Source organism: Lepidothrix coronata, unplaced genomic scaffold (assembly GCF_001604755.1).
Source record: "Lepidothrix coronata isolate B3197 unplaced genomic scaffold, Lepidothrix_coronata-1.0 Scaffold122, whole genome shotgun sequence".
In the NCBI taxonomy this organism is placed as follows: Eukaryota; Metazoa; Chordata; class Aves; order Passeriformes; family Pipridae; genus Lepidothrix; species Lepidothrix coronata.
In genome coordinates, this window is record NW_016690302.1 from 1,956,454 (window position 1) to 1,979,207 (window position 22,754).

At 54.2% G+C, this 22,754-nt stretch overlaps 1 protein-coding gene across 2 annotated transcripts in view; it reads left to right on the plus strand.

The window, feature by feature from the left end:
- The window catches only part of LOC108502672 (tyrosine-protein phosphatase non-receptor type 11-like), a 37,283-nt gene that overhangs the window by 9,993 nt on the left and 4,536 nt on the right, over nucleotides 1–22,754 (plus strand). The window contains exons 1-11 of one of the 2 annotated variants that reach the window (XM_017825822.1): nucleotides 2,572–2,662; nucleotides 11,476–11,598; nucleotides 13,588–13,782; nucleotides 17,151–17,343; nucleotides 17,605–17,724; nucleotides 17,968–18,081; nucleotides 18,473–18,569; nucleotides 19,157–19,236; nucleotides 19,876–20,031; nucleotides 21,321–21,452; nucleotides 22,480–22,634. In XM_017825822.1, the coding sequence (XP_017681311.1) occupies nucleotides 2,655–2,662; nucleotides 11,476–11,598; nucleotides 13,588–13,782; nucleotides 17,151–17,343; nucleotides 17,605–17,724; nucleotides 17,968–18,081; nucleotides 18,473–18,569; nucleotides 19,157–19,236; nucleotides 19,876–20,031; nucleotides 21,321–21,452; nucleotides 22,480–22,634 (1,373 nt within the window). In that variant the 5' untranslated portion in view covers nucleotides 2,572–2,654. Of the gene's footprint in view, nucleotides 1–2,571; nucleotides 2,663–11,475; nucleotides 11,599–13,587; nucleotides 13,783–17,150; nucleotides 17,344–17,604; nucleotides 17,725–17,967; nucleotides 18,082–18,472; nucleotides 18,570–19,156; nucleotides 19,237–19,875; nucleotides 20,032–21,320; nucleotides 21,453–22,479; nucleotides 22,635–22,754 lie in introns of those variants that run through there. The other variant, XM_017825821.1, reaches the window with a different exon arrangement.

Below are 22,754 nucleotides of genomic sequence, written 5' to 3' on the forward strand. Positions count from 1 at the left end.
TCCTGTTCTGGTTGTGAAACCACTTGTTGCCCTCGATTGTTGGACGCCAGCTCAGCTCTTCCTTGTTTTTCAGGGCTGCTTTCAGCCTTGGAATGGTGACAGAGAGAGAGGATGTGGTTTTATTCCTCGGGTGTTTTGTCTTTGGAAGAGTTGACCTGTTAACTGTAGGCTAATCCCAGGAGAAATCCACCTTCTGCTTGTGTTGCAGGGATAAGAAGAGCTCCAGAGCCAATTCCAAGCACTGCCTTTCCCAGAGACCAGTTTCTTTGAGGCTTCTTTGCTGTTTCCAAAGCTCTTCTGTGCCACTTTCCCTGTGTCTGGTGGCACTTCTGGAGCACTTTTCCTCACAGGCTCCAGCTGTGCACAGCTGGAATGTCAGGCTGGAGATGGCTCTGGATAATTCTAACTCTGACACCTCTGCCTGTCTTCAGGATGGAGCAAAATTCGGTTCTTTCAGAGGGCTGGAATCTCACCAAATCCACTGAAAACTCTGGCAGGAACATTAATGCTTTGGGGTGACATTTGGTGACTGCTTGACAGGGTGTTTGGGATGGTGCAATTATCATGGAGACCGGCATGAGAAAACAAGGATCTGAGCATCCTCCTGGAGCGTAAGAGCTGCTCTTCCTCCTTCGGCAGGATGAGGAGCCCAGCTCTTGTTCCAGGAGCTGTTTGAGTGGGATTAATCCCTCGAAGTGACCAAGCTCTGTGCTGTTCACCCCCTGCTCCCCAGCCCTGCCCAGCATTTCCCAGCCTCTGTAGAGAGATGGGACCTCTGGAGTGCCGGGCTTTGCTCCGAGGTGGAGATTTGCTGATCCCTAAATCTCCCCTGTGCCTCAGCTGCTCTGTTGGCACATTAAAGGCTCGCCACAAAGCAACCCTAATTGTGCTAAGTGTCTGCGGGATAATGGACTAAACGCTCCGGATTGCAGAGGCAGCCGCATTCCCGGCCATTTAATACCTTGATTGATGGGCGTTTAGTTGTTTGCCAGCCCAGGGACAGCCTTTCCCAGCTCTGCTTTCTCCTGCTCTAGGAAGCTGGTGATGCAAGGGGCTTGCAGGATGAGGCAGGAGGGAGCTGTCCGGCCAGTCGTGTGGCTGCAGGGCTGCAACGATCCCGGATTTGCCGGGATTGGGCGTCGTGCTCTTCCTCCCCAGCTCGCTGAGCCAAGGCAGGGAGGCCAGTGGTGGTTTTGGGCTCGGGTTTGGAAGAGTGGAGTTGTCCTCTGTTGCCAGAGCCTGCAGGACTGAGAACCCAAGTTCTGGCTGCCCAGGGGTGGTCTGTGGAGAGGTCTGTGTGCCTGAAAGCTTGGCTGAATATCCCAGTTATCCCATGGGATGCAATAAAAGATGTTTTCTCTCCCTTGCTGTCTCTGGCCAGGGAGGTGCTTGGGCTGTCTGACTGAGATGTGTCCCTGCCTAGTCAAGGCAAAGACTTACTTAGGACCACTATAAACACCAAGCTACGCTTTAAACTCCACCAATAATCCCTTACCTACTGGTCTCAAAACCTGTAATAGGAGGAGAAACCTCTTTAGAACTCCCTCCATCCATGGACAGTTTTCTGGCCCGTGTATTACAGATGGTTTTGTTCTCATAAAGCAGCTCAAAATTAAATTGCAGGCCCACCTGCCAGGCAGCTGGAGCCTTAAAAATACCTGTCAGCAGCCAGCTCCTGGTTCAGGGGTCTGCTCTGCATCAGCCCCTGGATTGACTGTTTCTCTCCACCCCTGAGGAAGGAACTGGACTCTCAGTGGTTGCCTTGGGGTCCGTGTGCTCCTGGGAACTGCTCAGAGCGAGCTCGGGAAGGGGATGCAGAAAAGGAGGTCAAAAAAAGCAGGGCAGGGTGTCTGTGTGTCCCCCCCCAAAATGCTCCCAGAGCAGAGAGAAGGTGCCAAGTGAAGCCCCCTCTCCAGAGGGCAGAGCCGAGCTCAGGGGGAAGCTTTGTCAGCTGAAGTTAGAACCCCCCTCCCCCCAAAAAAAAAATGAGCAGGGATGCAGAGATGCTTTGGGAAACCTGAGCATCTCGAAGGTTGCTCCTGAAGGAGGGTGGCAGCCCCATCCCTGGAGCCCGGACCCCGGAGCTGGTGCTCTCCCAGGAGACGACACCCCTTCAGCACAGAAGGTCTGGAGTAGAAAACTCCAGGGCTGCTTTGCAGGGAGGGGGGAAGGAAAACGTCGTAGGAAGTGCTGCCCAGAGCTCCACGGAATAGAACTCTGCCCGTTAGTGGCTCCTTCTCCCTCAGCCCTGGCTGCCCGGGAGCTGTCAGGCAGATGCCGTCACGCCCCGGTGGTGGCTGCCCTCACCATCCCCTGCTCGACACTCCACTCGCAGCTGCTGCCTCGGTGCCGATAAGAGAACGAGATGACTTCCTTTTCTTCTCCCCACCCCCCCTGCCCCCTTCCACAACAAGCCGCGTTGTTTTTGGGTAAATAACTTCGCTGTCACTTCACTCGAAACTTTGCGGGCTCTGCCGCCCTGCCCGGCGCTGCTGGAGGATGCTGGAGGCTGGAGCGTTCCTGGGAGGCAGCGAAGTGCCCTCTGCATCCTAGGGCAGCTCTCCCCCCACCTCCCGAACCCTCCGAATCTTCCTGCCTCTGTGGTTTCTGCGGACTAACGAGTCTCTGTGCCGGGTCAGGAGCCTTGACCAGTTATGGTGAGGTAGGAGATCTGCTCTCTCTGTGTCTCTGTGTGTGTGTCTGGCTTCTATTTTTAACAAAGCTGATTGTTCTGAGGGGGAGCAAAGCGAAGGGGAGAAGGTGTGCAGGTCACGGGCATCGCTGGGAGTGCCCAGAAAGGTGCCACTTTGTGCTGCAGGAGCTGATTAACAGCGAGCACCCGGGGAGGCGGGGGGGCTTTAAGGTGGGAAAAGTGATTAACAGGGCTCGTTAGCACATTGTCTGCAGACAGGCCGGGCTCTCCAGTGGAAACTTCCCTCAGCTGGCCCTGCAGCACATGGTGCCGGTGACTCTGTCCCTGCGCTGCCGTCGGCGCTGGGAAACGGTGCGTTCGCAGTTTCGTTTGTGTGACTGCAGCTCCTGTGGCTCGCCGTGCTGACTGCAGCCCGCCAGAGGTGATCCCTGCCCGGGCAGGATGTTATTTTGTGCTCTTATTAGATTTTTATCTCGCGTCACCTCGCCGCGTTAGAAGAGTTTTCTGCCTTATCTCTCTGGCTGAGCACGCTTTTTCGTGGGCTTGGTAACTCGCTTGCTGGTGGCGGAACATCCTGATTTCGGGGCGCTGGACGCTCTCTGGGTGGGTTTTGTAGCTGCAAAGTGCGTGAAATGGCAGCATTTAGTCGGAAGGGCGGTGTGTCATGTAATGAAGGTTATATGGGGCATGAAGTGTGGAGCAGTGAAGGTTCTGTGGGGTGTGAGCTGTACAAGGCTCTGCTGGAGCAGGGAATGGAGTGTGAAATGATCCCCCTGCCAGGCTGGGAGGCACAGCAGGCAGCGTGGAGAAGGCTGGAAACGCAGGGAATGGATTCAGGGCTGTGCCTGAAGCAGCGTTTGAGGCTTTGGGAGCGTTGTGCGAGTGGCTCTTTGCCATGGAGTGCCAAGTGGAGCCTGCCTTGGGTCTTCCTTCCTTCCTCCCTCGGGCAGGGGCCGCTCCCAGTGCTCCTCAGGGATCCAGGTGATGGAAGCAGCTCCAGCCTGTTGGTACTTTACATTCCCTGGTACCTCAGGAGCATCCCAAGGCTTCTGCCCCCCCCTCCTCTCCGTGCTGCTCTCTCAAGTGTTGCAGGAGGGGCTGGTGGCTCCGTTTCTGCTCACTGAGTGTGTTCTGCTTCACTGGATCAGAGCAGAGCAGCTAAACAAATACTTTCCTGCTCCAGGAGGAAGCCTGTCAGTCAGACAGCAGCTGGGGCTGGCTGCTGACAGGTATTTTTAATGCTCCAGCTGCCTGGCAGGTGGGCCTGCAATTTAATTTTGAGCTGCTTTATGAGAACAAAACCATCTGTAATACACGGGCCAGAAAACTGTCCATGGATGGAAGGAGTCCTAAAGAGATTTCTCCTCCTATTACAGGTTTTGAGACCAGTAGGCAAGGCATTATTGGCTGAGGTTAAAGTGTAGCTTGGTGTTTATGGTGGTCCTTACAGCGAAATAACCTTCGGGTATAAAAGGTTGCTTTAAATATTAAGTTTGTTTCGGAGAATTAAATCAGAAAATTTGAAAACCGCAGCCAAAAATAGCGACCTCGCACACCTTTGGGGCTGCTGCTGCCAAAACAGCTCCAGGGGCCTGAGCTAAACACCTTTTTTTAATTAAGAGAACATGGGTGTAAATCCTCTGGGCAACTTGGAGGAGCCCCAGCTGCCAGTTCCCTGCTGGTGCAGGTGAGCCTGGCTGGGTGTTGAAACACTCCTTGGCCTGATAAAAACTGGGGCTGCCTCTCCCATTCTGGGAAAACTGAGAACTGTCAGGCAAAATTGGTGTCTTCTTCCCAGCAGTTTCAGCTGGGAAAGGCCTCTGCTCCTTGGGAATGTGCTCCATGGGAATATGCACCGTTTCCCAGGGAAGCAGCTGGTGCCTGTTCCAGCCCCTTGTGGTCTTTCCTCGGGGTCCCAGCTGTTCTCTTCTGCAGATTTTAGAGGTGCTCTTCCCTCCCCAGCTCCTTCCCACCTGGATTTTGCCAGCTGGGAATGGCAGTGAGAGGCTGAGAGCCAAATCCTTCTGGGATATGGATGATTCAAGGGGAGAGGTGGCAGGTTTGGGATCTGTCCTTGTTCAAACACCAGTGGACAGAACACTCACCCTGAAGTCCCTGCCCCAAGCCTTTACTACACCAATCACAGAGTTTAAGTTGACCCAACACCCCTCTGCCCAAATTCTTTGGGTGTCCCATCCTGGCCTGCAGTAAAGATGTTTCTGGACCCTTCTTTCTGCTGTGATTCCATCCTTGGGGTGCCTTGATGTGAGTCTGTGGATGAATAAATGGGTGGGGATGGACCCTGGGGGGATGGAGAACCCTGTGATGCTCCACAGAAGGAGCTCTTGCATCCAGGCAGGAGTGTGGGATATCTTCCTTTGGAAGTGGAGATGTGAGCTGGCACTGGTGGTGGGAGGCTGAGCTCTCTGACAGCTCCTTCCTTCCTGCCTTCAGTTTGGAGCTTCCACTCCTCCTCCAGTGGCTGGACAGGACCAGCTGGAGCCCGATGGGTGACAGTCCTTGTGTGTCTGGAGTTGGGGAATGTGGGTGCAAGGATACCCAAATCCAAGGGCTGACAGGCCCACTCTGGTTTGCCTGGATGCACAGCATGGAGTGGTCAGTCAGACTTTTCTCTGCTGTCTGGTAAATGTTCCCTGGGCCACCAGTGTGTCCCAGTCCCTCTGCACCCCCTGGATGGACTCTCAGCTGGCCAAAGAGAAGCCCAGAGCTGCTGGGTGAGTCAAGGTGAGCACGCTGGGAATTGGAATGCTGTGGAAAATCTTCTGGAGCAATTCCTGTGCTTGATTTTTTCACAAGCTGCGGCTGCAAGACCAGAGCTGTGAGACCCAAGTGTTTGCAAACTGATGGACCAGGAGTGAGAGGGGACCTTCAGAATGGCCCAGGCACAACCCCTCTCACCTCTTGCACGTGTTCACCAGCCCCTGGTGTGCCTCAGCCTGCCGGGGGTGCAGTGGTGGGTGCAGGAGCTGCTCACTGGGCCGGGCTGGGAGGGCACAGCAGCTCAGGGGCAGGTGCCAGTCGCTGTCACATCCGTCCCGTGTGACAGCACAGCCCGGGTCACACACTCGTGCTCTGGTGCCTGTTTGCTCTGCTCCTGTGGAGCACTCTGCCCTTTCTGTCTGCAGATGGTGTGGGTTTCTCTGTGTCCTGGGTCTTAATTTTGTCCGTGGCTTCCTTTGCTCGTCACCACCGAGCCTTTATCTGGGCAGCGCAAGCCGTGGTGGTGGAGGGGGGTTTGTGGTAGTGGAAGGGGGTTTGTGATGGTGGAAGGGGGTTTTTCCCATATCAGGAGTGTGGGATGGGCTGTGAGGAAGTGCCAGTGATAGGCAGAGCCCTGGAATGTGTCCAGGCTGGGGAGACCAAGCTTCTTGCAGCCACTTCAGCCTGGCCATGGCCTGGACTGACCTCGGCTGAGGGAAGGGTCACTGAGAGAAGGAGCTGGGAAATCAGCACCTCCCTTTAGAGCTGCTGAGCTTCCCCTGCCTTTCCTGAAGCCAGGCAGAGCTGTGTCCCTAAAACTAGGGCTGGAAGATGCCCTTAAAACAGGTGTGTGAGTGACTGAGTGTGAGACATGGGGCAGTGTGTCCCTGTCCAGGGCTGCCCGGGGCTGGCTGGGATGAGGAGCCTCCGTGCAGCTCAGGTGAGGTGCTCTGTGTCCCAGCCTGCCCCCTGGACAGTGCTTGTCTGGGTGAAAAGGAGAAGTGTGAACAGTGTTTTAGCTCTCTTTTTTTCACCCTTTTTTTTCACAAAGGGTGTCTGGAGAGCAGGGGAAGAACGTGCCCTTTTCCCTGGGAAGTTCACCCAGGCTTCCTCCACGCAGGCAGACAGTGACAACCACGTGGGCTGTGCTGCAGTTCCTGGGTTTTTCTCCTGGAAATCGCTGTTTTTGAGCTGATGACCTGATTCATAACCAGGGTTTCCCTGGAGGGATAACAGGTGACTTGGGTGTGATTGCATTTTGACCCTTCCCAGCTCAGATCAGGGCCTTTTTAAGAGATGTGAACTTAGAGCAGAGAGGCTGAGGGAACCCTGGCAGACTTTGCCAAGCAAATCTGGGACCACAGAGATGCCAACTCCTCCAGATGATGTGTTTTCCTGTGCATTCACCCCAGGCAGAGGAGCTGATGCATCCCCCTTAACTGGCTGCTATTTATGTGACAGGAGTTTTTCGTGCTACTTGTCCTCGGAGTGATTTCTGTCTGCTCTGATCTCAGCCAGATTGAACAAACTATTTAGTTCCCTGAGCAAAATCATCACTTTGGGGCACCTAAACAACTTGAAACCTTTTTGCTGAGAGGCTGTGCCAGATCATGGGTGTGCTGCTGCTTTTGGGAGGTGGGGTGGATGGTCCAGGAGGGGAAGGAATGAGACAGCACGTGGAGAGAGGGAGATGTGCCAGGGACAGGCATGGACTGGAATAATTTAGATAAAGGAACTGAATCATAGGGAGTTGATGAGTGCAGACTGCTGCGTGTGTCAGGGAGACAGGACAGATGTGAATTTATATTAATTAGCAATTAGTGCCAGCTGAGGCTCCAGAGCCAAGTAAATGGGAACTGTCTGCGCCAGCTCCCTGCCAGGAGGGTGGTGCCCACTCCTGCTTCTGGAAGGAAAGAGCTCCTGGAGTGCTTTCCCTGCTGTCTCTGGGGTTTGGATGTGCACTCTGCTCTTCCTGCTTCAGCAAAAGCCACCCCCTCCCCCAGGGTGGGTCTGTCCAGCACCTTCCTCCAGGTCTTCAGGGGTGGGGTTGAGACTGGAATTAAATGACAGGAGTCGTAAAACTGATCTTAGTGATGTAGATCAGTTAATCCCTGCCTAAACCCAGGGGTTTTTTGATGGAAGCTGCTGTGCCCAGGGTGCTCCTGTGCAGGTGGCACTTCTGGAGAAGCTCTTCTCAAGAGCTGGGTGTGAAACCCTCGCTGACGGGAGGGTTTGGGTTTCAAACCAGAGCGTGGGTGGTGAGTTAAACCCCTCTTTGTGACACAGAGGAGCTCTGGGTGCCCTGCAGCTCCCACCAGCTCTGCTTCACCCCTCGTGAAGGTCGTTGGCTGATGGGCAGAGGCGTGGGCTGAACTTTCCATCGCTGCAGCCTCAGGTGATTCACACCCCCTGTGGGTGGGTGAAGCATCACTGGGGTGTCCTGCAGCAGGACAGTGGGCTGGGGTGGTCCAGAGGCTGCTGAGGGAGAAGGGGAGATTGCCCTTGCCTGGATTTTGATGTGCCAAGTGACTGGAAAAGCTGCCCAGAAGGCAGTGGGTGCAGGAAGGGAATATTCAGAGACACGGAGAGAGGGCTTCCCTCTGGGGTTAGGGCTTGGTACCCACCCTGCTGAGGGGCTGAGCGGTTCCTACAGCCCAACACAACGAGCTGATGGATCTTTATATTCCCTCTGAATGGATATGAAGTGTCTGGATCCCTTCTGCAGCTCTGAAGGTTTGTTTTTTTTTCCCCTATTTGCTGAACAGGACACTTACCCTTGCAAAGAGCTGCACTGCCCCAAGTTACACCTCCTCTCACCACTCCACAACCTCCTTTCTCTGCTGGAGAAATCTTCAGCTGATTATTTGCCTGGCTGCCTCCAAGGGCAGGGTCCATCCTCCTGGATCCATTCCTGGATCCTCCTGGATCCATCCTGCCTTTCCCCACTGCAGAGGGAGGTGGGCTGACTCTGCTGGGGATTCGGGGGTCTGCCTGCCCTGCATCGACAGCATCTGCTGTGAGCATTGTCCCCCAGCTCCTGGATGCTGTTGGGGGGCTGGAGCAGAGCAGAAGGGAGCTCTGGTGGTGGTTGATCCCATCCTCTCCCAGTTCCTGAGCTGCTGGATCGGAGCCTGTGCTGAACCACACACGGAGCCTCTTGAGCCATGTTTGCTTTGATCCTCTCCAAGCCAAACACAGAGAAGTTTTACCATTCCAGATGCTCCAGATTCTCTCCCTGCCTCTGGGCTGAACTGTCCTACAAACCCAGGGCACATGCACCCGGGGCTGGCTGCTCTGGGCACCCCCAGAACCAGGGCACACGCTGTCCCCAAGCCCTGTGCCCGTGGATTTCCCGTGTTCTGTGGGGGCTCTGCTTTCCTGTGGGCAGGATTTGGGGGAGACATCCTGGCTCTGCTGGTCTGTGAGGCTCAGCAGCCACTGTGTCCATGGGATCACAGAATATCCAGAGCTGGAAGGCACCCACAAGGATCATCGAGTTCAACCCCACTTTGGCACCTTCCTCTTCTGTGCTGCTTTGGAGCCGTGGGAGAGAAGGGGAAAGGAAAGGTGGTGGTCTGGAATAACTCACTTCCATCTCCTTTGGGGCCTCACTGAGGAACTTTGCTGTTTACCTGTAGGTTAAAGGGTCATCCTAGCTGGGAGCTGGATCCCCCTGTGGCACCTCAGGCAGTCACTTCCAAGGGTTCCTCTGGATCAGGATGGGATCACCCTGCTTCCCCAGTGCCATGTTCTGCTCCACTGCTGTAGTATCCTTTTGGATACGGTGCTTTTTATCCTTTATCCACTTCATGGGATGTTTGCTGGAGCTGTTCAGAGTCCAGGATTCCCAGACAGGCTTTTAAAACTGCCTCGTTTTATGGGTTTCTTAAGGGTGTAAGAGTGTTGCTCAACTCTTTATTCTGTTTTATCCCAAGACAGGAGCACAGGGATGCATTCCAGCAGAAGAAAGCATTCCTACTCATGTGAGGGAGGAAATGACTAATAGTGCATGGAAATGATGACTCTTTAGCAATTAAAGAGAAATTATTTGATAAATTTTTAATGTGGAGAAAGAGTCCCTTTTCCAGGGCTTCTGCTGGAATGTTGCTCCTGTTTGGAAGAGAGGGAGGTACCTGTGTCTGATTTACCTGGATCCCCACTTTTATTTCCAGGGATTCTCCAGGGGTGACTCAGTCCTGCAGAAAGCCAGTGCCTGAGTGACCCACTGCACAGTGATGTTTATTATTTGCTGACATCAGAACATGGCCTGATATTAACAATGGACTTTTTTTTCCTATGGTGGGGATCTAGTTTGGATCCTCTTTAAGTTGCTTTCCTTCTTGGAGTGTTTGAAAGCTGCGAAAAAGAGGCTGAAAAGGGACTTGTGGATCGATTTTGTGGCCGTGGCCAGCAGTGGAAAGGGAAGAGGGTTGTGGTCCTCCCAGGTAGGAGGGAGGTTGGACATCAGGTCCTTTTGTCCCTGTTGGCTGTTCCTTGTGGCATCCCAGTGCCTTGGCTGCTGGAATATTCACAGCCCCAGCACCTCTGCCCTCTTCTGGCACCGACAGAGGTGTCTGTTCTCAGCATCCCACAGGTCTGGCTCCAGCTGAGCATCCCAGGACAACCTGGGTTCCCATGGGGGGGTTTTTGGGCAGCCTTTGAAGGGGTTTGGACACTGTCACACAGACTGGGACGTTCCCAGAGCTGGTGTGTCCATATCTGCAAGAGCTCTCACCCCACTCATTACCAGAGATATTTCCTGAGTTTTTCCCCACCATGCTGCTTTTCCTGCCATTAGCATTCAGTGGGAATGCTGTGTGTGGCCTCTGGCAGCCTTGGGGTGTCCCTGAGCTCCATTAAGCCCCATTAGAACATTCCTTCCCCTCCCAGGAGCAGCTCTGGGGCCCAGTTAAGTGCTGGCCCTGCAGACAGAGGGTTTATGAAAGGGTGGCACTCGTGGGATGTCAGGAATACAGGCTTGGAAACGCTGGGATTCCTGTTTACCATCTGTTTCCACGGCCCTTCCCTACCTAAACCACCTCTCCTCCTGCAGAAATCCAGGGATCTGCAGTCAAAACTGTTTGGCTTGTGGTGGCGGGGAGGAAATCCCAAATTGTGGAGGAGATGGTGACATTTCTTGACCTTTCCTGTGTGTACCTCGGAGACAAACACACACTCTGTTTGTAGGGTGGGTTTGGCTGTATTTCCTAACACAGGCATTTCTCTGCCCCCACTGAGATAAACTTGCAAACCCTTTGGGGAGGGGGGGGACACGACAGTGTGTTGGCTAAATCCGACCCAGGGGCAGCTGTATCCCAGAAACCAGCCTCCTAAATGCTTCCAGATATTCTCCTCCTGAAAACCCACATTTCACTCACTTGGAACACTAAACCTTGCAGTTTTTAGTTGTTTAGTTGAGACCTGTCCAACCTCCAGGGACTCCTATAACATTGTCCTTTCCTCTGCAGGGGGGTTTGGCTGTGCAGCCAGTTCTCTTGCAGCTGGTGCTGCCTCAAAAATACTCTAAATAAACCCCCCTCATTACCATCCAGCGTTAATTGTGGCTCATCTCCTCTTTGCTCATGTGGAATATTCCATCAGTGTCTGCTGGAGCGTGACCTAAAGCTGAGCAATACTTTCAGAATCGAGTGCCTCTCGTTTTGGGGTGCTCTGTGTGGGACTGGTGAGATTACTCAAAAGAGCCTGGCATTTAGAAAAGTGGATTTTCAGCAGCTTCTGGGGGGGAAAAAAAAAAAAAAAGGAGCCGTAAAACCGGTGCCACGTGGGGAATCATTGGTGTAATGTGCATATTTAGCACTCATTAAAGCCTGGGGAAACACCAGTTCTTGTGATCAAGGGAACTTGATGGAGACTGATAGCGCAGAAATTAGATCAGGAGGTGGTTTGATGACGCTTAAAATACAAAGATTACATTAAAGTAGCACAGAAAATGATGAAACATTTTCCCCCTCGGGGTGAACTTGTCTGTATTTCCCTGTTCTGCCGTGGCAGGAGGGTGAGGAGATGGACAGGGCCAGACTGTGCCTGCAGGTGGAAAAAGGGTGAATCACCCTCTCACGTGTCCCTTCTGCCCTTTACAGGTGGTTTCATCCCAACATCAGTGGGATTGAGGCCGAGAAGCTCCTCCTGACCAGGGGTGTCCATGGCAGCTTCCTGGCTCGCCCCAGCAAGAGCAACCCCGGGGACTTCACTCTCTCTGTCAGGTAAGAGGAGCAAGGGGCTGGATGGAGCTCTCCAGGCCACCTCTCCGTGAAGCCAAAGGTTCACTGAACTCTCCCCGTCGCTGCAGAGGCTGTGCCAGGAGCCACACTCCGATTTGTTCATCCCTGGGGGCTGCACATGCCCCTGTCCTGCCAGGGCTGGGCTCCTGGCACGTGTTTCCACGTTGTTGCCAGAGGAGGAGGGAAGAGTACGTTCGGTCCCAGCAGGGATGAACCCTCTCACTCTGATTCCAAAGGACCCAAATGCAGCTGCCTTTGGGAGAGACTCGTTTTCTGTGTCTGTGAGGGATCCCAGGATCACCCTCAGCAGGGTGTCATGTGTGTGTGTGCTGGGAAGTTTTAGGCTGCCTCTGTCTGACACACAGGCACGTGACCAAAAAAGACTTTTGAGGATGCAACCGGTGCAGTTATTTCTGACATTTAAAGTAGTTCTTTTACCTCTAGTGCCAAAAAAAAAGGGTCTGCTTGGGTTTTTTTGTGAGTCCTGTTGTTACTGACTGTGTTCTGCTTTAACAAAAGCAGCCTGGTGGCCACTGCAGTGTGGGCTCAGATTCCCAAGTGGGAATATTTTGGATCAAGAAACCCTCGTGGATATGTGGCTGAGGAGTTGTGCTGGTGGTGTAAAGAAGCTTAGCTTGGAATGGAGGCAACTCTCACTGAAGCTGCCAAAAAGTGGGGCTGTGCTGTTAATCAGTGCTGCCTCCCTGTCCAGCTCGGTGGGGCTTAGCCAGATGTGGCCATGCCCTCCAGCAGAGAGATTTTTGGGCACCTCTTTTGTGCTTTATTTCCCCAGCCAGAGAGTCCAGGGCACAGTTCATGGGACGCTGCTGCTGCACAGCCCAGTTTTGCTGCCCAGCTTGGAGCTGCAGACCTTGAAATGGGAAGGAAACGGGCACTGATCATTGTCCTTTGTGTTTATAGTGACCTCCAGGGCTTGGGGGATGAATGACCTTGATTATCTCTCTGCTTTTCATCCCTGAAGGGCTCACAGGCCTCGGGGCTGGGGCTGTGAACTGAGCCTTTGTGGGCTGGGCTGGGGCTGGAGCTGTGGAAGGAAGGGAGGGTTTTGAGCCTCAGGGTAAAAACAGCGTGTGCTGTATTTTTCTGGGCTGCACAAGGGCTCTTCAGGTCCAGCTGCTGTCCGTGAATGGCAGGAGCACTTCGTGTGCCAGCCCCTCTTGGAGAAGAGGCATTGTCATCGTGCTGGCCGGGCTGGGAATCTCACAGCCAGTTCTCTTTCCCATCCAGCGAGTTCTGCTCACGCAAATATTGCCAAACTTTGAAGTCTGTGCCCGCAGAACAGCTGGGTTTGGGGTGGCAGCCAGGGCAGACGTGTCAGGGAGAGTTATCCATGTCTCTGTGAACACCCAGCAGTGCCACCCTGCAGCTTCCCCTGCTACAGATGGTTGGGTTCTGTCTCCAGGACCTTGTTCTCGAGGTGCAGTATGACTGTCCAGGCTCCAGATGCAGCTTTTCCCACCTCAGGCCCGATTGTCAGCCTTTTCCTGGGTTTATTCTCCTGTTAATGTGGGATGATGGGAATACATGGATGCTGTCTCTGCCTGTTCACACTCGGTTGTTGCCACTGGGTTGGCACGAACTGGAAATCACCTCAACGCCAGACAAAGCATCCCAGAGCAAACTGGAGCTGCTGGTTCTCGTTGATAAAGTATTTTTTAGCAAGTCAGGGCTGCCTTAAGGAGAGCCTAAAACACTGTCTCCCTAAAGCCTCTGTGTGAGGCTTTCTGGGTGGCAGCTGGTGAGGCACAGAGCCAGCTCTTGGCTGAGGAACCTCATCCAAGGAGCATCCATCCCTTTCCTGGGGGTAGCAGGGTGGCACCTGAGTGCAGGGAGAGCTGGTGGTGCAGCTCCCAGGGGTGGGTTGGTGCTCAGGAGTCAGCTGAGCCCTGCAGGCTGGAGCTGGGTTTCCATTCCCTCACCCTGACGGTGTTTTTTGTCCTCCTCCCTCAGGAGGAACGACGAGGTGACCCACATCAAGATCCAGAACACGGGGGATTACTATGACCTGTATGGGGGTGAGAAGTTTGCCACCCTGGCAGAGCTGGTGCAGTACTACACGGAGCAGCAGGGGCTGCTCAGGGAGAAGAACAGCAACGTCATCGAGCTCAAGTACCCTCTGAACTGCCAGGACCCCACCTCGGAGAGGTAAACCAGGCTCTCCCACTGCCCTGCCCCGGGCTGGGGGTGGTTTCTTCCCAGGTGGCTCATCCTGGAGACCTGGGTTTGGGAAGGAACCTGAAACAAGGGTGTGTTTGGTGTGATGAAACTTCGGTGACCCAAAAGCTGCCCGTCTCTGGGACGCAGCCATTCACACGGACATTCACAGGCGTGGCACTTTTTTAGCACCACGATCTGACTGACGAGGTGGGGAGGGGCCAAAGGTTCCATCTGATGGTCTGAGAGGTCTTTTCCAACCTCAGTGACTCTGGGATTCTACAGCCAGAAGCTGGCAGGTGACACGGGCAAGCTCTTTGCTCGGTGTCAGCTCGTGCTAAAAAGCTTTCTCCAGCTTTTAGGCAACATAGAATCCTGGAATAGTTTGGGTTGGAAGGGACATTTAAATGGCATTTAGGGGCAGGGACATCTCAGAGCCCCATCCAATATGAGCAGGGTGAATCCATCCACAAAGAGCCCTGCAGGTCTATCCCAGCAGTCCCACGTTTTTGTTTCTAAAGGAAACTAAACCACCTACAAGTGACTTGTCCTCCTGGGCAAGAAATCCCCCAAAGAAAGCGTTTCCCCCACCCCATCTCAACCTGTAACCCCTGTTCATCCCAGCAAGGAGTGCCTTGCAGGGATGGATGACTCTCCTTGGGCTCCTTCAGGCTGTTTCCACCGGATTTAATGACCTTTTTTTTCCTCCCCTTCATCTGGGGGGATATATTGATACCACTTTATCTGACAGAAGATTAGTTCCTTGAAAGAGCTGTTTTTCCTTGTCTTAATTTGAAGTGTTTGCAAACCCTTTTTTCTTTTTTTTTTTAAAGACATGCAAACACCCCTTCAACTAATCCCAAAAGTCACAGCAGAAACAACTCTTACTTCTTATTGTAATGATAATAGGAGGGGGTGTTGCAGGGAGGATGTTGGGGCAAGGAAAACAATGTCTTGTAAGGAGAATTCGTGGGTGTTTAAAACCAAGGTGTTGTTTCAGCTTGTGACTCTTAATCACCAAAGCTTTTTTTTTCTGTCTGTGGGTTACTTATTCTTAAAGACAGTTGGGAAGTTAAAGCCATGATCGGCAGCTCTTTGGGAGGAAAAGGATAGCAAAGAAAATTGAAATTAAACAAGGCTTAAATAAAGTGAAAGAAGCCAGAGGTTAATACCTAAACTGAGATTAAAAAGACTAATCTAGCATAAGTCATTAATGACTGTATTTGTGGTGGTTCAGTGATGAAGCCCCAGCCACGATGATGTTCCAGTGACCCCTTTTTTCCTTTCCCTCCCCCTCAGTTCCCCCAGTGCCACATGGTGGGCAGGGGGAGGCTGGCACGGGCTCCTTTCAGTTCCCAAAATGCTGCAGAGCTCTGCCCTCCACAGGTCATGTGAGAGCCCAGGCCCTGGGAAGTCCCTCCAGCTCATGTGCTCCCTCGCTGCCAGGGAGGTTTCTCTGCTCCCTGTGGTGTGAAAAGCAGCCCCCATGTGAGCAGAAAGCCTGGAAAAGTGGAAACTCCCTTCCCTCAGCCGGGCTTCCCCCTCTTCTCCTGCCAGGGACAGGCTGGCTTGGCAGGGAAGGGCCATAAACACTCCTCCAGACCTCACAGGTGGTGGCATCGAGGAGAAAGGAGGGAGAAGAGTCCAAATCCTCCAAAGAGATGAAATGAGGGTGGTGTTGGGACACGGCAGGACGTGCATCTCAGTGGTTTTCCAAGCCCTGGGGCTGGATACCAGCAGTGCTGGCAGAGGGCACGGAGGTTCTTCAGCTCAGCTGGGTCATCCTGCCCTTGTGCAGCCCGTGGGCCTGATCTCAACCCTGAGGGAAGGAGTAAAGGGGATTCCCAGCCAGGCTTGGCCTGGCTGCCCTTGCAAGATGCTGGGTTGGGACTCAGAGGCCCAACATCACTCCCTGCCCTTCCATAAACCTCATTGTCGGGGCCAGCCTTGCCGAGACGCGACGTGATGCCATTGCTGGGAGGTCATCTGGAGCCTCTCTGGGTTCCTGGCAGCTTGGCTGCCTTCAAGGGGACCTGTGGCATCTGCCCAGAGCTGCTGATGGAGTGTGGGGGTGGAAGGAGCTGCTGTGGGTCCCTGTGGAAGGCTGGAGCAGAGGGCTGGGGGCATTCCCACCCCAGGGAGCTGCTGGGGGTGGATGGGATGTGGAAGGCTGGAGCAGAGGGCTGGGGGCATTCCCACCCCAGGGAGTTGCTGGGGGTGGGTGGGATGTGCTGGTGCCCAGGGAAGGGCAGGTGAGGTGCTGGCCAGAGCATGGAGGTACCAGGGTAGTGCTGGAGAAGGCAGCAACAAGGAATTCCCAGATTATTGTGTGTTTAACCTCAGGGCACCATGGCAAGGCTGCATCCCCTGGGACTGCAGTGGGAGTGTGTCAGCAGAGCAGGAGAAAGGATTCTGGGAGATCAGGTGGAGAAACAGGGGCAAGATGTGCCCAGACAGGGAGGTGGGGCGAGTTGTGCTCGTGCAGTGAGGTTTGGGAAGAGCTGAGCACAAACCTCTGCACGTTGTAATTGCCACTGGCTGGAGATGTGGCTGCAGGTGGGGCTGGATTGGGAAAAAACCCACTGGGGACCCAGTTTGGCCACTCCAGGTGAGCGTGCAGGACAATTCTGTGCTCCCTCAGCCAGCCCTGGGCCAGGTGAGTGAGCTGGGTGGGTGTGGCAGCAGTGATTGCAGCCAGGGAGACCCTCAGAAAACCCTTCCCAAACTGTGGCAAAGCGTCTTGCTCCTGGCCAGTGTTGTCCACAGAATCCCAGAATGGTTTGGGTTGGGAGGGACCTTAAATCCCAGCCCATTCCACGCCCTTCCCACACCTTCCACTCGCCCAGGTTGCTCCAAGCCCTTGTCCAACCCGGCCTTGAGCCCTGTGCTTGTGTCTGGCACCGTCTGACTCCAAGAGTTCCTCTTCTTCCATATTAACAAAATTAAGGGAAATCAATTAAAAAAAAAATTAAAGGATTATTAAATTATTAAAATTATTAAAAACTAAATTATTAAGAACTAAGGAAAAAGCCACCTTCAAGAAAGCACAGTGAGAGTCGTGTCTTGGAGCCTGTCCCTGGGTGGCAGGCCCTGTCACACCCCACGTGGCACTGCCATGTCACATCTGTCTGGAGGACCCAGCCACGTCCTGGCACCTCCAGCCTGGGGAGAGGTGCTGATGTGACACTGCAGGCTGCTGGAGGAGGGTCACCGGGGACTGTTCCCAAAATAAACCCAGGTCTGTGCCATGCCAGCCGGACTGGGAGCCTGGGAACAGGTTTTCCATGAGCGCCACCCCCTCAGCCCTTGTCTGAGGAACCTTTCTGAGGTGACTTTGCCCCCCCTTTGCTGCTGCCCAGGTGGTACCACGGGCACCTCACGGGCAAGGAGGCGGAGAAGCTGCTGACGGAGAAGGGGAAGCCGGGAAGTTTCCTGGTGAGGGAGAGCCAGAGCAAACCGGGAGACTTCGTCCTGTCGGTGCTGACCAACGAGGACAAGATGGAGAGCGGGGACCGAAAACCACACGTGACCCACGTGATGATCCACTACCAGGTGGGAGAGGGGCTGTCCCTGCTCCCACTGGGAGCCGAGACAACGCTCTGAGGGACAGGGTGGGATTGTTGGGGTGTCCTGGGCAAGGCCAGGGGTTGGACTTGGATGATCCTTGGGGGCCCCTTCCAGCTTGGGGATATTCTCTGATTCTATGAGCCTCCAAAGGAAATAGTGGAAAACTTGGTCTGGGGTCGGTCTCCCCCACCATGTGTCACTGATGTGCACCCAAATCTCACTGGATTTGGGGTCCTGTCCTTGCAGCTGGATGGGAAGTACGACGTGGGGGGAGGAGAGAGGTTCGACACGCTCACAGACCTGGTGGAGCACTACAAGAAGAACCCCATGGTGGAGAAGTCTGGAGCTGTGGTTCACCTGAAGCAGGTAAAACCAACGTGTTGGTTGGCTGTGGGCTTGCCCAAACCCCTGGGGGAGAGCACAGATCTGCCCCCTGCTCTTTGGGAACTCCTGCTCCCCTCTGGAACATCCCGCTCGTCCAGGCTCACACTTGCCAGAGGTCCCTGGCGCCAGGAATGGTCCCAGCTCTTGCCAGTACCCCGGGGATTTGGGAATTGGGTTTTTTTCCCCGTTCCTGGGGGTGATTTGTGTCCTGTCTGTGCCTTCCAGCCCTTCAACGCCACGCGCATCAACGCAGCCAACATCGAGAACAGGGTGAAGGAGCTCAACAAGATGGCAGATCACAGTGAGAAGGCCAAGCAGGGATTCTGGGAAGAGTTTGAGGTATGGGATGCTCTCCTGCTCTGTCCTGCTTATGCCTGTGGGTGAAGAATATCCCGTTTTTCTGGGAGCATCGTGGTTTTCCAGCAGTGACAACATATTTCTCCTCTCCCTGTTTTCTGTGTTCAACTGAGTTAATTCCTGCTCCTCTTTTAAGCTGCTTTTTCCCGTGTCCGAGGCAGTTTCTGTTTCCTTATCCCTGTTGTTCCCTGCAGGGATTTGTGCCTTCTCCCCTCATTAACTCTCTCTATCAAGCTGCTTCTTGGCTGCTTTTCCCTTCCTGCCAGCACTCCCTCTGCTCTTCCCAGCATTAGGAAGTCCAAAGAGCCTTTCCCTTGCCTCTGACTGCCCTTATGTGCCCAGCACTGCCTGTTCTTTTGGTGTGTCCCCACAGATGCTGCAGCAGCAGGAGTGCAAGCTCCTGTACCCCAGGAAGGAGGGACAGCGGCCGGAGAACAAGGCCAAGAATCGCTACAAGAACATCCTTCCCTGTAAGGAGACACTGGACAGGGGTTTGGGGTTTTCCACCACGGTTCCTGCAGCCTTTTCTGGGGCTGGGGAAGCCTGCAGAGCTTTCTGATCGCAGCTGGGTTGGAAGGAGGTGGTCACTGTCCAGGTCGTGGTGGTCTCCATCCCCTTTTTAACCTGGTTCTGCCATTTTGTGTGGAAAACGGGCAAATTGCTCTCCTCTGAATCCAAAGGAGTCATATGGAGCTGTGCCAGGGCAGGGTTCTGGAAAAGGTTCTTCCCCCAGAGGGTGGTTGGGCAATGAACAGGCTCCCCAGGGTTTGGTCACAGCCCCAAGGCTGCCAGAGCTCCAGGAGGGTTTGGACAACGCTCTGAGGGACAGGGTGGGATTGTTGGAGTATCCTGGGCAAGGCCAGGGGTTGGACTGGATGATCCTCGTGGGTCCCTTCCAGCTTTGGGATATTCTCTGATTCTATGAGCCTCCAAAGGAAATAGTAGAAAACTTGGTCTGGGGTCGGTCTCCACCACTGAGTATCACTGATGTGCACCCAGACCCCCTCCCTGCTCCTGCCTGGGTGACTCCTGCTCATCCTGGACTCTCCTCCTGCAGTTGACACCACCCGAGTGGCCCTCAGGGACGTGGATGAGAGTGTGCCTGGCTCAGACTACATCAATGCCAACTACATCAAGGTACTTGGGGGACACCCCACGAGGGGCTGCCCCTCAGCCCAGCTCTGCTTCTGTGTGAGTTTAGAGGGAATAACCTCTCAGGATCCATATCTTTCACTGGATCCAGGCCAAACACTGGATTTTTTTTCTACTCTATGCCAAGGGATCTCATCATTCTACCCTGCCCTCTTTGCCCCTCTCGGAGAGTTTATCTCCATCCCCTCCTTTCCTTACCTGTTCAGAGGGTCCCAGGGGCCTGACCTTGCCTTCCAGCTATTGAACATTATCTCTGAAATTGTATCTCTCAACCAAGAGCTGCTGGAAGCTGCATTTCCAGCAATGCTGCTCTGGCTCTTACACACCATCCTTTGGGGAACCATCGGAGTGGCTTCATTCCAGCCACATCCACCTGAAACTTCAGCAGTTCCTGCTGGGAAGGCTCTGCTGCACAGCAGGAGGAAGGTCCCTGGGGGCTGGCAGAGCGTTTTCTGACAGCTCTGGTGAAGCTGATGATGAGAGTGGCTGAAGAACCTGAGGGAAATCAGCTGGTTTGGGAATCCTGCGTGGCTGGATGTGCTGACTTGGCTGCTAAAGCAATTCCCGGTTCCTCACTCCAGCATCCTTGGCTTTTCTCCCCCCACCCTTCTCCTTGTTCCTCAGAGCATCCCTGAAGATGGAAGGAGCTCGGAGCACTGCAAGGTCTATATAGCCACCCAGGGCTGCCTGCAGACCACTGTGAACGACTTCTGGGCCATGGTGTACCAGGAGAACACCCACGTCATTGTCATGACCACCAAGGAGGTGGAACGGGGCCGGGTGAGCACTTGGAGGGTCTCTTGGCACTGTCCCCAAGCCTGAAAGATTCCTGCTGCCAGTCCTAGTGGTGTTCAGTTAAGCTGTCTCTGTCCAGCTCTCATTTAATTTAGTTTTTCCTCTGTCTTGTCATGTTGATTTAGCTCCTCTTCATGGAGGAAAAATAACACCTCACTCTGCACATCCCCAGCCCCGTAGATTTGAGCAGGGTGACCCTCCCAGGACTTACTTCAAGGCTCTGGGGAACTGCAGGTGACAGAGATAGAGAGGGAGAGAGAGACAGAAATCATCATGTGTGTCACAGCAAGCTGAGGGTGGAGTGAGGGGTGTTCCAGGCTATGTGAGGGGGAAAAGAAATTATACACCCATTTGTGTGCCACCTGAATGTGTTTCATCAAGGGAATAGGGGCCAGGGAATACAGTGACATTCCAGGCAGAGCCATGCAGAACTGCCTTCTGCAGACAGGAGCTAATTAGGATTGGCACAGGCAGCTTGGCTGAGGAAGGAGGGGGAAGCTGCAAGGAGGAGATAAAGATAGCTCTGCTCACAGCCTGGTGAAGTCACACAGCACAGGGGGGTGGGCTGGAGGACAGGGAGGGACAGGCAGGCTGTGGAGCCCCTTGGGATGGAGGTTTGGCTCAGGAATTAGGCAGTGACCGGACCAGCAGCTCAGGGGCTGTGTGTCAAGACCATAACTTTGGTAAGGCAGTGCCTTAGCTGAGGCTGGGGCTGGTGGAGGAGGGAGATGGTGGAATCATGGAATGGTTTGGGTTGGAAAGGACCTTACAGATCATCCAGTTCCACCCCCTGCCATGGGAAGGGACACCTTCTGCTATCCCAGTTTGCTCCAACCTGGCCTTGGACACTTCCAGGGATGGGGCAGCCACAGCTTTCTCTGGGCAACCTGTGCCAGGGCCTCCCCACCCTCACAGGGAAGAATTTCTTCCCGATATCCCACCCAACCCTGCCCTCCTTCAGCCTCAGGCTGTTCCCCCTTGTCCTGTCACTCCATGCCCTTGTGAAAAGTCCCTCCAGCTCTCTCGTAAGCCCCCTTTACACACTGGGAGGCTGCTATAAGGTCTCCCCAGAGGATTCCCCCAGGGATCCCATAGGAATGGCCCTTTCCAGTCCCAGGTTAACTCTATGTGCACAAAGGTTCTCCTTTACACCTCCCCACTGGAGCTGCACCCCCGGCGGATGCAGCCTCACCCCCTGACCCTGGTGGGGGGGCTCAGACCCACCTTCCACCCCCCCAGATTTTGGCTAAGGAGCCTCTCTGCCGTCCCTGCAGAACAAATGCTTCCGTTACTGGCCCGACAAGGGCAGCACCAAGGAGTTTGGGGGCATCTGCGTGCGCCACGTGAGCGAGCGCGAGGCCCAGGGCTATTTGCTGCGGGAGCTGGAGATCCTGCGGCCGGACAGGGTGAGTCCTGCAGCTCCCTGGGAGTGGGAACGGGGCTGGAACCTTCTAGGAGGGAGCGCTGGATTTGCCCTTCGCTGGGTTTTCTTGCTTAATGCTCCCACTGCTTTGGGTGCTGCCGGTTTGGGATGGGTTTCGGGGCTTGTGTTGGTTTAAAGGTAAAAACGGGCAGGGAAAATGAACCCGACTCAAAAGAGAGATTATAAGTCAGAATAACAGTTTAATAAAATAATACAATAAGTACGATTATACAGACAAACAATTGGTTTGAACCCACCAAACCCAAATGTATAACCCAGCACCCTGGGGTGTGAACAGAGTGGTGTTCGTTGGGCCCCCTGAGTCCAAAGTAAAAGGAGAGGGAAAAACCTGTTGGTGAGAGTGCTGGTGCAGTCTGGTCAAGAGTGGTGGTCCCAGTCTGGTCAAGAGTGGTGGTCCCAGTCTGGTTGAGAGTGGTGGTCCCAGTCTGGTTGAGAGTGGTGGTCCCAGTCTGGTTGAGAGTGGTGGTCTCAGTCTGGTTGAGAGTGGTGGTCTCAGTCTGGTTGAGAGTGGTGGTTTCAGTCTGGTTGAGAGTGGTGGTTTCAGTCTGGTTGAGAGTGGTGGTTTCAGTCTGGTTGAGAGTGGTGGTCCCAGTCTGGTTGAGAGTGGTGGTCTCAGTCTTCCTCTGGATCCCACAAGTGGTTAAAAAAAGTCCCAAGACCCCAAGATTATATATCCTCCGGTTCAGGCAGGAATGCCCAGGGTGGGGAGTTCCACAATGGATGTGAGGACAGGAGCATCCTCTTAACACCCAGTTTACAGCCTGAGGGGTCAGGGGTGCTCTGGGCAGAGGGTGTAAATGGTCTATTGATAACAGGGAATATTGGGCAATGGCATGGAAGGCTCTGGAATACCCAGCTTTGGGTTACACCACCCAGTGATGAACTGGTCCCAGCTGCTCTAACCGGGACGGGGCTGCTCTGCTGGAAGCAGGGGCAGGTGGAGGGTCCCCAGGTGCCCACGGGAGGTTGTGGTGGTGTCACCCCTGCAGGACGAGCGGCCCAGGCTGGTGAGGCACTACCAGTACTTCAGCTGGCCCGACCACGGGGTGCCCAACGAGCCAGGAGGGGTTCTCAGCTTTCTGGACCAAGTGAATCGGGCGCAGCGGAGCATTCCGGGCACCGGGCCCATCGTGGTGCACTGCAGGTATGGGGGGGAGGGGGCAATGGGGCTGCCCCAGGGGCAGCACAGCAAATATAATGGGAAATATCATGTCTAAAAATACATAAAAATATATTTTTTTTCATATATATTATATATATAAAA